This window comes from Rhipicephalus microplus, unplaced genomic scaffold (assembly GCF_043290135.1).
Source record: "Rhipicephalus microplus isolate Deutch F79 unplaced genomic scaffold, USDA_Rmic scaffold_18, whole genome shotgun sequence".
Lineage (NCBI taxonomy): Eukaryota > Metazoa > Arthropoda > Arachnida > Ixodida > Ixodidae > Rhipicephalus > Rhipicephalus microplus.
Genome location: NW_027464591.1, coordinates 2,316,305 through 2,333,135, shown reverse-complemented (window position 1 = coordinate 2,333,135; position 16,831 = coordinate 2,316,305). Strand labels below are relative to the sequence as shown.

The following is a 16,831-nucleotide window of genomic DNA, read 5'->3' as shown; positions in this document are numbered from 1 at the left end:
TTAGTAGGGGACACTATTTCTCAAATTTAGCAGGAGTTCCGAAGCCTACCACCGAAAGATTAGCGTCAGTCAAACGTGACGGCAACCACAGAAGTGACAGCTCTCGGCCAATACTAGAGTGACTTAGAGTAGGAGGAGTGTCCAAAGCACCAGACACCCTATTTTAAACCTACCTAATCGCACTTTTCATCGTGTGAACACTAGAATAGAGCTGCGTGAGTCACGTTGCTCAATAGTAAACTGTTTCACTAATGAAGAAAATGCAAATTAAGGTTACCAGAAGTTTCAGGATAACTTAAGTTGTTTCCGTGAATGATATGTAATCTTACCGAAGGCACTTACGTGAGATGGTTCACCGGATGGCAGCGTTTCTTTTCCACTTGACTCAATTGGCGGTGACCTTGAAGTTCTCACTGTAGTGTGATATGAGGCCGTCCTTTGAGTGACCTTAGCCGAAGACACCTGGTAGAAGAAAAACGTCTGCCCAACTTTGCTTTGGAAAGTGGGTTAGGTGGGTTAGGTATTGATGTGTCCACTATTACACAACATCACCAGCATCAGTCCGCTTTCAAGATTGGCTCTTTAAGCCAACGGTGATTCCGTCATCGAAAGATTTCTTAAGACCTCATGGAGAAGTTCATTGCACATCTGCCATTGCAGGTGAAAGCAAGATAGATGGACGATACCTCTACACGTCTCTCTCTCTCTCTCTCTCTCTCTCTCTCTCTCTCTCTCTCTCTCTCTCACACACACGCACACACGCACGCACACGCACACGCACACACACGCACACACACACACACACACACACACACACACACACACGCACACACACACACACACACACGCCGGGGAATAAATTTGTAGCGTTTTACATTGGCGTCATATTTAGCCTGACAAACGAAGTGATTGATTTGATTGATATGTGGGGTTTAACTTCTTAATATTACCATATGATTATAAGGGACGCCATAGTGGAGGGCTCCGGAAATTTCGACCACCTGGGGTTCTTTAACGTGTACCCAAATCTAAGCACACGGGCCTACAAAATTTCGCCTTCATCGAAAATGCAGCTGCCGCCGCAGGGATTCGATCCCGTGAATTGCGGGTCAGCAGCCGAGTATCTTAGCTACTAGATTACCGTGGTGGGGCTCACAAATAAATTGAATAAAAAATAACTGGCCAATATACAAAATGCGATATATCCAAACAACCCCAATGCGTCGCCTAATATCCAAGCTCTGTTGCAGATTATGACCAGCAAGTAGAGAAACGCGGAATTCTCGGGCATTTTTGTGGAGAAAATTGCTTCTTAGCGGATTTGTTTTGGGAATGGAATAGGGTTCTACTGACGACGATGACCATTGTTTGGCGATCGCTTTGACGGATGGAGGCTCTGAGGTGTCAATGTGGCTAGAACTCGAGCTCTTTAGCCCAGTCATCGCAGCTGAAGAAGTCTGGCGAGAGAAAGAATGAACTCTTTGTTTATGTGAGTGCTTGTATCTCAGCTGGACCACTTGCTTTATTATCACCACCACCATTTGTCGCAATGTCGATGGTAAGACCACGCGAGACGTGCAAGGACAAGAAACCGCCAAAAATAACGCTGCATTTCAACTGAAATCACAGATGCAGCGATCACAGATGTAGAGCACCGGTAATCTGATATTTGGTGGAACGTGCTCTCTAATATAAATCAATGATCGTATGTTCAGGCGTTATTGTTTGGTGCTCCTGTAAGGTTTTGAATAACTTTGAATAGTCACGTTCTGCACGTGATAATTACGGTACTATTTGCAGCAATCGCGAAGCTTCCCAAACAGTCAAAAACACCTTGCGCAAAGCAGTTGAGTACCCAGTGGGCACTTAACAGAACAGGTGCGCTTTGCGTCCTCGTACGCGTGGCACTTTCAAGTTTACATAAGTAGTCAGGACCGATCTGTTCAAACAAAAAAAAGTTTGTTCTCATACAATGTTGCGTGGCCTGTGCCTAGCGGTTATAACTTTTGGGGTGAAACCAGATCACATCCCAACTAAAAATGATCGAACGAGGCAACAAACGCACACACGGTCATACACAAAGCATTGTTGAAACCCTGCCTTCTACCGCACAGAAAAAAAATGCTGGCTGCCTCTCCGCTTGCCGTGTTGTCCAGTTAACGCTGTGTGCTCGACTCACGCGTTAGGGTTTCCACATTAACAATGATTGTTAGAGTTCGTGGTCCTGGAACCACCAAATGATTATGAAAGACACCGTAGTGAATGGCTCCGGCAATTTCCACGCCCCCGGGGTCTTTAACGGGCGCCTACATTTAAGCACAAGGGCCTCAAGCATTTCTTCACCGTCAAAAATGTGACCGCCACGGTCAGGATCCGATCCCGTGATCTGCGGGTCAGCAGCCGAGTACCTTAGCCACCAGACCACCGCCGCGGGGCCGTAGGAATAGTTAAAAAGACAGGCAGTGTCGTAGGCAGCAGAAATTTGTTTCGAGAGTGCGAATTGGCACGCGTTTGATCCCAAGTGAAGGCCGGGAACAGAAGTGTCTAGGAGTGGCATTTTGTGTTATGTTTGCAATGGCAGAAAAAACTAACTTTCCGAGAGGGGGGGAAGCACAGGCACGGTTCCTGATGTGTGCCCTCCTGGCTGCGCAGTAGCAGACAGGCAGTACTAAAAAACACAAAAAGACACCCTTGCCGTCAGATTGTATGAACACGTAGATACCAAGCACCTAATCACTTTTCACCTAAATATATAAGAAGAGAACACAGCGTTTACCACGTTGGTGCTGATGTGAACAGAAGTAGAGGTGGGCTTCTTTGTTGGGAATACCACGTCGACTTTTATGATGATCTTTGGCCAAGGCTTTGTTTGCTGCAGCGAAAAAAAAACGTGAACTTTAAAACGACAATATGAAAGTGACAGGCATAAAGGCATGCGTAAAAACGTTAGGGCTTTTGTTTACGAACACAGAGTCAATTGAAAGGAATAATAAAAAGCCAGTATAAAATCGATTCCGATTGAAATGACTTTACTCACCGAAATTTTAGCTACCGACGGGATAAGTGATCGCTACGATTATCACCCGCATTATGGAGCTCTATATCAGTTATCCATACTTTGTGACTTTCGTGTAATAAATTATGAAAAAATAATTAGACAGATTTGCACAAGTTGTGCTAAGGCTGAAGGAACACAGGGTCCGGGTGCTCTTCTTGGTTCCTTTTTATTTCGCTTTTCATTTTTTCTATTATTATTTCTTTCAGATGTTTCTATCTGTTGTGTGTGTATCTGCATTTCTTTCTATATAAACGTGTATAAGTGTGATATCGTTTAATAAACCTATCACTGGATAGTGCTGGTGTCCGTCCCTAACTGTTGCCGCTATCTTAGTTTGCGCTCGAAGTTTCTTAAGACAGTATGGTTGCTTCTACTGGCATATGGCGGCGTCTTCTAAAAATTACGCCATCTCCAACTAAAGGGAAACCATAAGTGTCATGCGAAGCAGCGCATGGGTCGACTTAAGTCCCGCTCAATGCAGCCACCTTGTTCGATGTTAACGCGTCCTTGCAAGTGGAGCAGACCGTGAATTCACTCTAGTTTCTGTTGCCGTTGCTCGTCCCGAACAAATGTTGGAGCACGCCACCAGGAGCACGTGGGCACATCGCGCGTCGGCAGAAACTCGTTCTTTGACGTTATCACGTGATTGCTGAGCGAGTGTTAAGAGAAGGCCACATCTCATACCCAGCCCTTTACACAGGCCGGACCACGCTAGTGCACGAGCGCATTCTTAGTGCCTGGGCCAGCTGTTGCGCGTGCGCAATAAGGGTGGTTACGCACACCTGACTGATCTTCTCCATAAGCTGCTCCGCATCTATGAAAGTAACAATGAAAGATAGCAAATCTCACGAGAATAGTAAGAGAGGTATAGCGATATTGCAGTACAACATTTCATCGCAGAATTGTATACATTCCGGATGTTGGCTCATATGTGAAAGGTAGATTGCCATAACCATTGCCATAACACAAGAATAATAATAAATATAGCCAAACCCGGATATATTTGGTTTGACGAGAGCAAACAGAGTTCTATGTAAAAGACATCGAATACACAAATATCTTACATAGTAAATATATATATTCGATAGAATTCTACAACTTCTTGTTACGCACTCAGTATTGATAGTATTGTATGCGTGTTTGACGTACGCGGGTTCGAAGTATTGCCACGCCCCCCGTTTCTAGCTTCACATTTTTCATCCATCAAAGATGTTAGCAACCATCAGGGTAGATGGCGTCTCGATGTTCGGGAGGCTTCGCAGTTTTCTGATATTGTTTTAAAATGCGAATAGTCGAGCTTACTCGGAAGCTCTGGCAACCGCTACCAGTGATAGCGCACGAACCTTCGATGCCGCCAGTACCGCAGACGCGCCTCTCCGCAAATCAGTTTTATTGATGGCTGGCGCTTTGTTCGCCGCTATCAGTGTACAGTGCGTGTTGCTGTAGCTTCAGTTTTCATTTCCCGAGTCAAGATTCGTCGCAATAAAAACTTTCGCCTGTAACACGCCAACGCTCGCCTTATTCAACGTCCCGACCACGTGACAGTATTGCTGGGAGTAGGGAACTTATAATGAAGCTATAAATATTCAACTGAACAAAAACAATGAGTAAATGCGGTTGTGGTCGAAAATCGTGAAAGACATTTCGGCGTTTCGTACCTTGCTCGATTGGGTGACACTTGATAGTTTCGGAGACATGACTGTCACCTCTCTTTTGTGCGCGTGTGTCTCTGTCGAGCTTTGCGAACTTGGTTCCCACGTAGCAGATGTCTCGTTTGCTTCCATTTCTGTTACCTGGTTCAAAAAGTAAAGTACCAGGACACCACTAATCACGCAACTTACAAGATATATACATCACTAATAATATACAAAACGCTTAAGTACAAAACAAAAAAAACAACAACGAAAGATAGGCGTTTGAATTGGGCAATTTTCGAATCCTATGAAAAGTACTCCAGAGAAAAAACAAGGAATCATAAATCAAAGATTATTTTGCTCAGTGCATGAAGCGGCCAGGTTCCCCTCAAGTGGTACAGTGCAGCATTTTAGCCTGGTCATTCTTCGCCACCTTGCTGCAAACAAACGCAATTCAATTCAATATTCGCATTTTGAAAGCAAGATGAACGGTGAATCCACAGTTCACGGAATGCATATAATAAAAAGTTGTCTGGGCGGTTATTTTGTAACAATGATATCTGATGGCGTTTAAAGGCGAACTGCGGCGATTTTTCGACCATGTCAAGGTGATGGCGTTATGTTCCCGAGACACTCTTGTCATGAGCCCAATGGCTGAAATTCTCAAAAAATTTGGAAATAATTTTTATAAGCAAGAAAGTGCAATACCAAAACTGAAACCAAATCGGGCGACTTGTCTGCTTATCACGTACTATTTGGTAAGAACCGGAGTCCCGCCGGCGCGGAGTATGAAAACTGTGAAAGCCAGACTAGCGAAGCGCCGGCCGAAAAGCACAAAGGAAGGAAGTAAGCTTTCCTGTGCTATACCAGTGCCAAACACCACCGTTGCTTCGTGGGCGCACAATAAACGCTGTTGTGGCCAAAGTAGCGATTCTATCGGATTCGGCTGCGTAACTTCTGTTGACAGGCCAAACATGACGTCACAAAGACAGTGTTGCTAATAATTCTGGCAAGCGAGGTGAGCTTTTCGAGGCGATCTTTGAAATTCGTTTGCAAACAATCGGTGCATCTCTCAAAACTGTAATTTGACATAAATGACAAAAATGCACAAAGGAACGTACTCAGCGAATTTTATTGAGATCAATTGACCTCGAAAAATCGCCGGAGTTGGTTGGCCTTTAACGTCGTAAAACCACTATAACATTAAGATAGACGCTGCAGTGTATGACTCCGAAAATTTCGTCTACCTGGCGTACTTCAACGTGCACCTAAATATAAGTACATGATCCTTAAGAAGTTACGTCTCTATTGAAAATGTAGCCACTGCAGTCGGGATTCGATCCCGTGACCTACCGACCAGCAGTCCAGCTCCATAACTACTAGACCACCGTGGCATGTGCTTAGTTATTTCTTAATGACCTGTGCTGCTTTATCGTATAGGGACATTGCTGTGAACCGCCCACAGCCAGTTGAAACCGTTGGTAATGTCAAAAATTCATCATTTTGACCACTGACGAATCCCGAAATGAAATAACAACAAGGAATTTCTACACAAAACAGTGTGCTGCATGGGCCATGTGGTCTTCTAGTGCCGTTAAAAATTCACGTCTTAATAGCAAATGCGCATGTAAAAAAATGCTAACTCAAAGTACCCTGTTAAACACGTCATTAAAAGAAATCAGTAAATGAAGAAAACATCGGGTCCCTAGGTAGGTGCACGTTTATTACGGTGTTCACTGAAAGAGAAAACTTTTATGCAGCAAATCTGAACAAATCAGCCTAACTGATGTTTTCGCGACCATTACCAAAAAAGTTCTACGGGGAATATTCGAGAAAACAGCAATATATATTTCTTAATTTTGCTGATCGAAACGTCAAGCATTCTAACACACTTGTTTTGATTTGAGCTTACACTTCAATTAAGTATACTAATTGATTTCACTACCACAGTTGCATGGTAACTTACAATATACCATTTGCGCTACACCGATTGAGCTATCGCACAGCAGTTGGGCCTCTGCAGGGAGGACCAGTACGTATGATAATACATAAGCTGCTGACGTATACTGTGATGTTACCTGCCGTTTTCGTGCGCCTGGTTAGATACTTAACAAAAAAGGGGCGAACATTTTTTTTATTCTTTCTGTGTGGAGAAAAGGAGAATATTATCAACCCGACGTCATATCTGCTAACAAGACCTCGTCATTATCTACACTGTTTAACGAATTTAGTAAAAAAGTAGCAACTGCAAGCAAAATAGGTAGTAAATGCAGTGCTTACAAGTTTCGTGGTTTTTTCGACCGTTACTAACCTTTGGAACCTGTTTACTAACTACGTTTAAAAACAGTTACTAGGTGACCATTAGTAACGTTTTGCTACCTGTAACACCTGCTTTAGTACACAGTTTGTTAGTCAGTACGCAGTAACAGCAAAGAAATACATAGTAACTGCAGCCATTACCAACTTTTTTGCACCGTTACTACCGTGTTGCTACCTGGTCGTTCACTATGTAATCTGATATTGTATGTAATTCCTGCTCGGTTAAATTATGGGGGGAATCGTCTCTACATATCTGAAAGCAGAAAAATGACATCAAATATATTCATGAATCAAGAAAGAAAATATTTTTTTAATCACGCAAATGAGATATGTAAGCATCACTCTGCTATTGTCAAAATAGAGAAGTACAACTTAATCAACAAAAAATTTAAACAAGTGCTACACGTGTTTCAGTAGGCAAATACAACAAACTTGACAAGCAGATCGAACTTAACCAGGGGGTAAAAATTATTCTCGAGTTCCTCACTGTGACGTATCTCATATTAATATCGTAGTTTTGGCACATAAGGCTCCGGAAACAATTGTTAATTTTAAACTTCCAATGTACTAGCATGATGAACCGTTAAAATGCATACTACGTGAGTGAGTATGGTGCCTTGTTTTGGCTATTGTACGCAATGCTTGCTTGTAGCAGTTTTATAATAAATAGATATGTCAGATAATTTTTAAATACAACTTATTACATGTGTCTGAAGACGTAGTACAACACGTTAATTCAGGTAGGAGAGTTTAATGCGCCAAGTTTGCATTTTTTCATACGTTGTTCTGAATTAAAAGTGCTCCCCTGTAACAGACATGCATCTTCTGAGTAGGGCCTATAAATACTCCGCGAGTCGCTTAGTTTGGTAGCGATGTGAACTGGTTAAGTGTGTGTATTCTTCGCGTTCATGACAATATGCAATATTACACAAAGTTTCATAGTAATGAGACATTGACTTGATCAGTATTAATAAAAATATTGTGGCAAATGAACACGGCAGTTTTGGTTGCTACTTTTTTCATCAAATCTTTATACGTTTCTACGCATGGTTAATAATGGCCAGGGAAGTAACAGTTCAATACTGTTAGTAACGGCAGAGGTAGTAACTGTTACCACCCTCGCCGTTACTAGCTGCACTTACTAGCAGGGTTGTAACATATGTGACAGACCATTACTACCCCAAGGTTAGCAAGTACTATAATATTTTTTTTAAAAAGCATACTATGTCTGTTTCCGTATTCAACGATAATATGTGAACTAATAACCGGTTCCTTGACGACCTCCGTCCTCGGTACTTGACTTCCGCATGAAAATCCACCAATTGCACAAAGTTATCAATGCGCGTGAATTTGGTATTCAGTATTTTCATTTGAATTTGTTCAGTGGCATTTAAATCATTTGAATACATATCTCATTGACAACCCCGAGTGATTCTTTCGTCAATGGTATAATCCAGGAGTCGCCCAATTGTGGCTTACCCGTGCAAACTGCCTCTTGGGGCCACATGGGGCCTTCAAAGTAGTTTTACGCGGCAGTTTTATGCGGCACCCAGCATCACGCCAAACCGCTCTCCTCTTCCCGTGTCACTTTCTATACAAAGGCAGAGATGGCAGTTATGACTTAAAATAGTATTTTCGCTGGTAACCTGTTCGTTAGAAGCCTTGTAATAGGCACACTGGAAACAAACATAAAATCTAATGGAGCACTCGTCGGCGCTCGTGACTAGAGTAACTTAGAGGTACCTTATACAGTTACTCAACTCGTGACTAGGGTCGACTCGTTCTGTGGATTTCGTGCCGACCGGTTGTACACACGCGATTTCTGACGACAGCGCAGCTCTGGCCGACCGGCTCGCCTACGCCATCTCCTGCCGCCGACAAGAGCTCTCGCTGAGTGGTGCCCAGTCCTCGGACTCCTGCAACCGTGTCCATCTTTTCTATCTCCTCTTTACTTCCGTAGTTCGCTGTCCCTGCGCCTCGCTCTCTCCTTCCTCTCTCTATCTATTAACCTTTTAATCTCTCCTTACCCCCATCCCTCGTGAGCTACTGTTGAGGTGTCGCACTCTGATGCAGACAGTTACGGGGCTCACTTTTCTCTTCCTTTCTCTTTAAGAATCGGATAAAATATAATCGAGTCTTTAACATCATTGTCAATTGGTCAAATTTTTTTCTTCACCCGCGAGATCCCCGCTTAAGTTTCCCGTGTTGCCCACCATTCTGTCGCCTCCACGTAACTTAGACCTCATCCTGAGAAGGGTTCCCTACACAAGACCTAACGTGCTGTGTTTGCTCAGTCTTGTAGCGCAAAACGTCGCACAGGCTGTTCCGTAAGGCCAACCGTTTTACGCTCTCTGCGGAGAGTGCTGTCGTCGGAACTCATCTTTCATGCTAATTGATGAATAAGTCTGCACCTTGTGGTCGTTCAAAGGATAGCAAACAATCCTAAGAAAAACATAGAACACGAACTATCGAAATGTTTCTAGGAAACCAACAATAACCTTGTCACACACAGGTCCCGTTAATTAGGGAGGCGATCGCCGGGCTAATTCCAAGGGCCGAAGTATCGGCCCCCCGAACCACACCACGAAAGCGTGGACAATTTAGAAGTGGTCCTTTTTGGCACGCCAGCGGACGCCGGCTGTGGCCCAAAGAACAAGACAGGGCCGAGAGTTGATAAACAAAACACAATTATATTCTCAATAATGGCAGATCGAAAACCATACACAAGAATGCACACTACACAATAGATGAGGACAATATGTCACCAATCAAACAATGTACTACACAGTACAATCAGCCACACTCGAAACAACGGACACAGACAACGATACGCACTACAATGCATTCGCATGCATTGAACAACCAAGACACTTAAAGACTAAAGAGATAGAAAACCTATTCAGTCCAAAGTTCTTGGAACGAAAGTCTGGATGATACTCTTCCGAGAATCACTCACTCAAAGTCCAGCGTTGTTGTCGTTCCGCTGCCACTGAAGTTTCTCTTCCAGGAAACCTCGCGTCTTCAATTGGCCACTCTCCAAGCTTCAAACTTCTTCACCGGAAACATGTCGGCTTCACACACGCAGCGGTTGCCACACGTCTTCGCTCGATAGCGGTAGACAACGCTCTTGCCTGTAGCTCGAGCCTTCACCCCTCAGGTGGAAATCCTCTTCTTCTCCTGCTTTGTCCCTACGGACAAAACCTTCGCCGACTACACGGCGGGATACCCAACGCGCTCTGGCGCTAGCTTCCGTCTTCTCCTGATCTCTCATCTCCGCTGCTCGGTTAAATACCTTCCGCGGGACTTTCCAGAAAGTTCTCGTCACTTCGTCGGCGCGATGCGCAGCGGAGGCTGGGGAGAGGGCGAGACGGTTCGAATGCCCTCCGCGTCGGATGACTCAACTCGGCATGACCACGCCCCTTTCCTTCTAGAAAAATCGAGTGCTTGCTCGGCCGCCGATGTGGGGTGAGGACGTTCATCGGCGAAGCCACGCTTCCGAGGAGAGAGCGCGCGCCCGGGGAGCCTTGGACGTTTGTTTTCTTTTTTTCTTTTGACCTCGGGGCGTCTTTCCCGCGCGTTATCGCAAGAATTTGGCGGCGCGCCCATTTTTAGCGCTAGTTCTGTGACAAACCCCAAGAACGCGTGCGCAGCCAGTCTAAATAATCGAGAAACACAGTTTGGCTGCACGAAGTGAGTGCTTATTTAGCCTTCATGACGATCATGACAGCTGATCGTGTCTTGTTGGGTGACGTCCCAAAACCACGATATTGCCATGAGAGACGCCGTGGTAGCGGGCTCCGGAAATTCCGGCCATCTGGTGTTCTTTAACGTGCATTCACATCGCACAGTACACGGGGCTCTACCGCGTCACCTCCATCGAAGTGCGATCACCGCAGCTGGAACCGAACCCGCGAACAGTGGGTCAACAGCTAAGCACCTTAACCACTGCTCCACCACAGCAGACGCGCGATGAATGTAATCATGCGGCTAACATTTTCAAAGCTATTTGGAAGTTTTTTTTTCACTGAAGGACTACCACCGCTCACATTTTGTTCGATGTCAGGATAGGCTTAAATTCGCTTTAGTGAATTATACCACAGCGCAAGAAACTTTAGTGAGTAAGGTACTCCGTTTCTCGCTATAAGTACGAGCAAAAGCAATGCAGGAGTAAACTTTTACAGACTCTCAATAGAAGCATGTTTTCGTGACATTGCTGTTGTCCTGCTAACGTTTGGCGAAATTCAAAATATTGACGCTAAAGTTAGTCCAAATATACACTCAGTCCCACCGCTCGTGCATGCTCTATAACAAGAGGTGACGCAGTGGGCTAAGATGCGCAAATTGTGAAATTTCTCACCATGCTGGCATCGCTGATATTTGCCGATTCAGGCGTTGCTGGTACACCGTCGACTGTTCTCGTAGGAGGAGCGTTCGACAAATCTGTCGTCGTTTGCGTCTCGCCCGTCTCGGTTTCTTCACTAACCGTAGTCTGTGAGGAGAGAAATTACGTGGCTCATCAGTACCTTAAATATTTTTTTTCGCGAATAGGCTTTAGTTGGTGTGAAGGCTCGAGAAACACAAAGCTGGCGGTGTATGAATGCTACGCAAAAACTATTACTCTTCGTGACATGCATCCACACCCTCTTGTGCGAGTTAGCAAGAGAATAATAACATGCGTGTGCGCATGCGCACACAATGATTAGACTAAAAGACTCTGAGGTCTCACTAGTTTTGATCACGTGCCACTATGCTGTAACTTGCAAAAGCAAAGTTTTACATTTGCAGCTATTATATAGAAATTCTATGATTATTCGGGTAGCTATTATTGCTGGTGTAGCGATGCCTCCAAACTCTGAAATGAGTCGAACCCTCGAGTGCTTTCTAGTGCGTCTACCCAAAAAGGACGCCACTCGCGCTGTGAGTCCGTGCTTGGCCGTGACTGTCGCCAAATAGCGTATGATCGCTGGTTGCCGACTAATAAAGGCTTTAACACTAGGAATACTTTACTTCAATTCCTGCAAAGGCAACTCTGGGTATAATAATAATAATAATAATAATAATAATAATAATAATAATAATAATAATAATAATATTAATAATAATAATAATAATAATAATAATAATAATAATAATAATAATTTATCTCCATCGGTAGTGCTAGAGGGGGAAAGAAACAAAATACAAGACGGCTCGGCTATATTTCTTCTTGTTCCTGTTACAACTAAATTTGAATATTCATATTATAACATGACCGAAAAAAAAATGCTTACTTGAATGTAAAAGGGCCCCGTGGCTCGGACGCTGCGTATCATGAATGTTTAGCGATTTTGTTTTGAATAATTGAGGCTCGACAGCTAACCTTCACAAAACGATGGTTGTTATCATGGGATTTTGATATCGAGGCACCCTCTCCTGCCTGTTGAGTTTTCTTTGCTTTTTTTTTGAGAGAGCAGATAGTCTGAATACACAGTGCTGTTTTGAAAGCACTATTAACGCTAGAGATCTTCAAAAGACGACCATCAAAACACGCTTACCGATTCATCAGAGTCTGACGCGCTGCTCACTTCAGGAGAATTTTCGCTGCGGTCATCTCGACGTGAGTCTGCCCCTGGGTATCGAAAAAAATTCGGCAAGAACATCATTTTGTTTGAATTTTTCGATGCCCCTGCACTCGCAGCAGTGCTCAATGCTCGCTTGTAGGCGCTCATCAAAGCGGCAAACTTGCTTCGTTTCCGAATAACGTTTACTATAGTCATAGACGTTTACGAATGATGAGAATCGTACAAAACACCTTGTGTTCTTTAACTTGTTAAACTCATGTGCTACAAGGCTGTAAATTTTCTGAATTTGATCTGGTAAATTATTCAATAAAGAATTTATTACAATTCAGTAATGTGTTTAATTCTTTCGGCCAACGTAATGCAAACCCTGGCCGCTCCTTGTGGTGTGCTTCTCGTGCACATGAGGTAGGGACCATATTCGCCGTCCCCAATGCGAAGAAAAGCCTCCCTATCAGACAAGAAATCTCGCGTGTAGGAAAAGGTTCTTTCACCGCAGTTTGTGGTGTTTAGATCAGCTAGGACAGCACTATGTTTCACATTGTCGAAGGCGCCTTTCAAGTCCATGGCAAGGATGACCTTATTGCTGCTGCGCATAGTTTCAGGCTGTATTACTTCACGGTGGAGTTGTAGTAAAACGTCTTGGGCCAATTTGTGTGGTCGGAAGCCACAAATTGTGTGAGAAAAGGCACCTGTGCACTCTAGATACCATGAGAGGCGTTCTCGAACCATGGTTTCCATAAGCTTTCCTGTGCCGGTTGTAAGAGAAATTGGACGCAGGTGTTAAGTGTTGATAGGTTTACCCGACTTTGGTATAAACGTAACCAGGGCGGTATTCCAGTTTTTCGGGATGCTTGAGGTGTACGAGCATTGGAAGTTTCGAGCTGCTTGCTTTTCTAAAAGTGACAAACTGGTTATTGTCGCTGAAACTGTGCACAATAAATGCTGAACCACCTCTGCAAAGGCACGCTTCGCTTTCGGGTTATGAGTTTTCGAATACAGGGGAACTAACCACGTTTATTTATTTGTGAGTGCCAATAATAGCACTATCTATATCGCCAAATGATATTTTTAACCATCTTAAGGCGCCTAGCGGTATACATAAAAAAAAAGAAATGGCGAGGACAGGGAGCACATGATTTTCTTGGTTTTTGAAAATTTTGGACTCAGTAACGTTTCAACACCCAGTACACTAATGATGTCCCCAGAGTTATCGTTGACCTTAATGTACTTGACAGGAAAAAAAAACCAATCTTTGGTTAACATCGGGGCACTATAATGTTGGAGTACCGTTAGTAAAGTCCTTAAGCCCGGAAGTTTCTTTCTTGAAACATCTGGTCCTCTTAGCCCGGTGGCCCGCGAATAGACATTGACTGAACGGGTTTGGGCTGTCCCTTACCTGCCAGCCGATGAGATACGGAATAATCTTGATCTCCACCAGGAACACCTCTCTCTTTGACCGCCGTTGGCTCGATTTTCTCTGGTTCATGCTCAGCGACAAGGCGGACACGTTCCGCGACGGCCACTTTGCGGGAGCGTCTCCTGTCGAACGCTTGTTTCGCTCGTTGCGCACCAACGTGGTCGGACACTGGTCGCGTGGGCCGCACTGCAGGCACCTGGAATTCATTTGATTAAGTTTTGCGTTCGTAAGTGATTTTGGTGCACCCAACCACTGGCCTAGATTAAGGATATTTCTGCGACGACAATTGGCAGAAAATATGTTATTGTGAACTATTCTAGTGCATTATGCCTTTTCGCGCCAAAAATCCACCCACCCAATACCATCCAGTCCAATTCAATCTCATCCACCAACCCAATACCATCCAGTCCGATTCAATCTCATCCACCCACCCAATCTCATCCACCCACACAATCTCATCCCCCACCTACCCAATACCGTCCACCCACCCAATCTCATCCACCCACCTACCCAATACCGTCCACCCACCCAATCTCATCCACCCACCCACCCAATACCATCCACCCACGCAATCTCACCCACCCACCCATCCAATACCATCCATCCATCCATCCATCCATCCATCCATCCATCCATCCATCCATCCATCCATCCATCCATCCATCCATCCATCCATCCATCCATCCATACGTCCGTGCGTCCATCCGTCCGTCGGTCCGTCCATTATACAGCCTATGTGATCAAACACCTTCCCACATTTCACGCATTGAAGACAATAAATGTCTTTGAAATGATAAAAGGGACATAGTTAAGGGGCCTGTGCCAAAGAAAACACGCTCCCTGGTCTTGTGAGCATTGGTTGGTAGTGAAAATTTTGGTGGAGGCAAAAAATAAAGCTGATGCGTAAAGCATGAATTGATCATTGGCATTCCCCGTAACAGCTAAGCATTTTCCCAAAGTGTCGCACATTTTCTTGAAACAGTGTCCGAAAAAAAGAAACTTTTGCATCCATTAAACGTTAGTCAAAGTCGCAGTGTTGGCTATGAACTTTTGTAAAGGGTAAAAAGGATTTTTTATCAACTATGACTGAAAGTCAGGTCAGTCATCTCTAGACCCCTGACGACAACTGTTTATGACATACACAATATCGCTACGAAGCTTGAAGCTAGTTGTTGTAAAACTGGGAATTGTGTTCTAACATAAGCGCGTGTGTTACGTCAGACCGAAAGATAGCCTTTGGGAGCTAGTGTAGTCGACGTGACTGTTAATAGGGCCCTGCAACACTTTTTGAGCCCGGTCAGAAAACGCTGCCGATCGGTAGCAGAGGCTGCCGACAACACGCGAGCCCTATGATATAGCGCAGCACGTGGCCTGGAATTAACAATAAATTATCAAAGTCACCTAAAAATGACTTTCTCTTATCTCGACAAATGACGGAATAAGCCCAAAATTCACTCGTAGTAAGCCCATCTATCGGCCATAGGCTGATTTGAACATGGCGCACTCGGTCGTTACAGAGATCACCCCGGGAGGCCGCTGCATGTCAACACGTGCGCGCGTGATCCCACTGAAAAACTTGCGAATTCGAAGAAAAAAAAAGAAGAGAGTGTTCAAGATCAGAAGGCGCGCGTGACGTTTTTTGCTTGCCCCTCCCATCCCTTCCTGCTTAGCTTCCAGTGCTTTCGTCGGAACGAGAGAAGAGAGAATGCGGTTGTAGCGTGTGACAAATCTTCGCAACTCCGCTCGTACTGGACAGATTCTTATAAGTTTTGCGGCGTTGGTTTTTTGAGGTAAAAAAGTGTTTCTTCAATTTTTCAGAAATGCTTTGCTGAACGTACTGGTACAATCTGCATAGAATAAAAAAATATTTGTTTACCCACGCCCGCGTTTTTAAAGAGCAATATAGTAGCGCGTGCGTCTGTAGGGCAAAATTTCTTACGGATGCTGTCGTGACGTATCGCGTCGCAGGGCCCCAGTCTGCCTGGTGAATGGCTCCTTTCGGGAGAACTGTTTCTGCAGAAAAGACTAAAAATGAAAAAAGATGTGTAAGGCGCTATTTCTGTTTGTCCGACGGAAAGCTACGGCACTTGGGTATTTCAGAAAATCTGTCCCGTTTTTTGAAGCACTGTTCATTACTTGATTTTAATCTGTCTCTGCCACCTGTACTTAGTTCGGTTCAAGTTGCAAAATGACACACTCTTGATGAAACATCGGAGGTTCCGACAAGGTGGCAAAGTGGTCATGCTGCTCAACGTCTGACCTTTGAGTCACGGCTTCGGTATTCCGACCGCGGTGGTCGCATTGTTATGGACGCGGAATGCTAGATGCCTGTGTTTTGTACAGTACAAAGAATACCATGCAGTTGGAATTCCCGGAGCCATCCCTATTTCCGCTGCCCCCCGCTACGGCATACATCTCTTGTAACGGTATGGTCTTTCAGAGCGGAATACTTCGCAGAATTTACGCAGTTGACTAAACCCGCGAACCAATTTACTGACAAAATGCACATGACGTGACGAATCTAGATTCACTTATTCCATATTCTACAACATGGCAGCTACAACGACGCCAGTGCTCGCATGGCGTGCACATGGGTTGATTGATTGATGTGTGAGGTTTAACGCCCCCAAACCACCATATGATTATGAGAGACGCCGTAGTTAAGGGCTCCGGAAATTTAGGCCACCTGCAGGATGTAGGCACATGGGTCGTTGCACTAGAAATTTTGACATGTACTTATTAGAGCATCCCTTGAAAGCGTTCGAGAAAGCAGATGAGAACTTGGGTTGCGTAAGCATCATGCCGCATATTAAAAACACCGTATTTATTCGATTGTAAGACG

At 44.4% G+C, this 16,831-nt stretch overlaps 1 protein-coding gene across 1 annotated transcript in view; it reads right to left on the bottom strand.

The window, feature by feature from the left end:
- LOC142785084 (uncharacterized) overlaps window positions 1–16,346 on the bottom strand; it is a 62,124-nt gene extending 45,778 nt beyond the window's left edge. The window contains exons 1-7 of the mRNA XM_075883491.1: window positions 15,929–16,346; window positions 13,969–14,185; window positions 12,546–12,619; window positions 11,369–11,500; window positions 4,717–4,851; window positions 2,777–2,872; window positions 343–462 (exon numbers count right to left, since the gene is read on the bottom strand). Coding sequence (XP_075739606.1) covers window positions 343–462; window positions 2,777–2,872; window positions 4,717–4,851; window positions 11,369–11,371 — 354 coding nt within the window. The 5' untranslated portion in view covers window positions 11,372–11,500; window positions 12,546–12,619; window positions 13,969–14,185; window positions 15,929–16,346. The remainder of the gene's footprint in view (window positions 1–342; window positions 463–2,776; window positions 2,873–4,716; window positions 4,852–11,368; window positions 11,501–12,545; window positions 12,620–13,968; window positions 14,186–15,928) is intronic.
- Window positions 16,347–16,831: the final 485 nt, after the last annotated feature.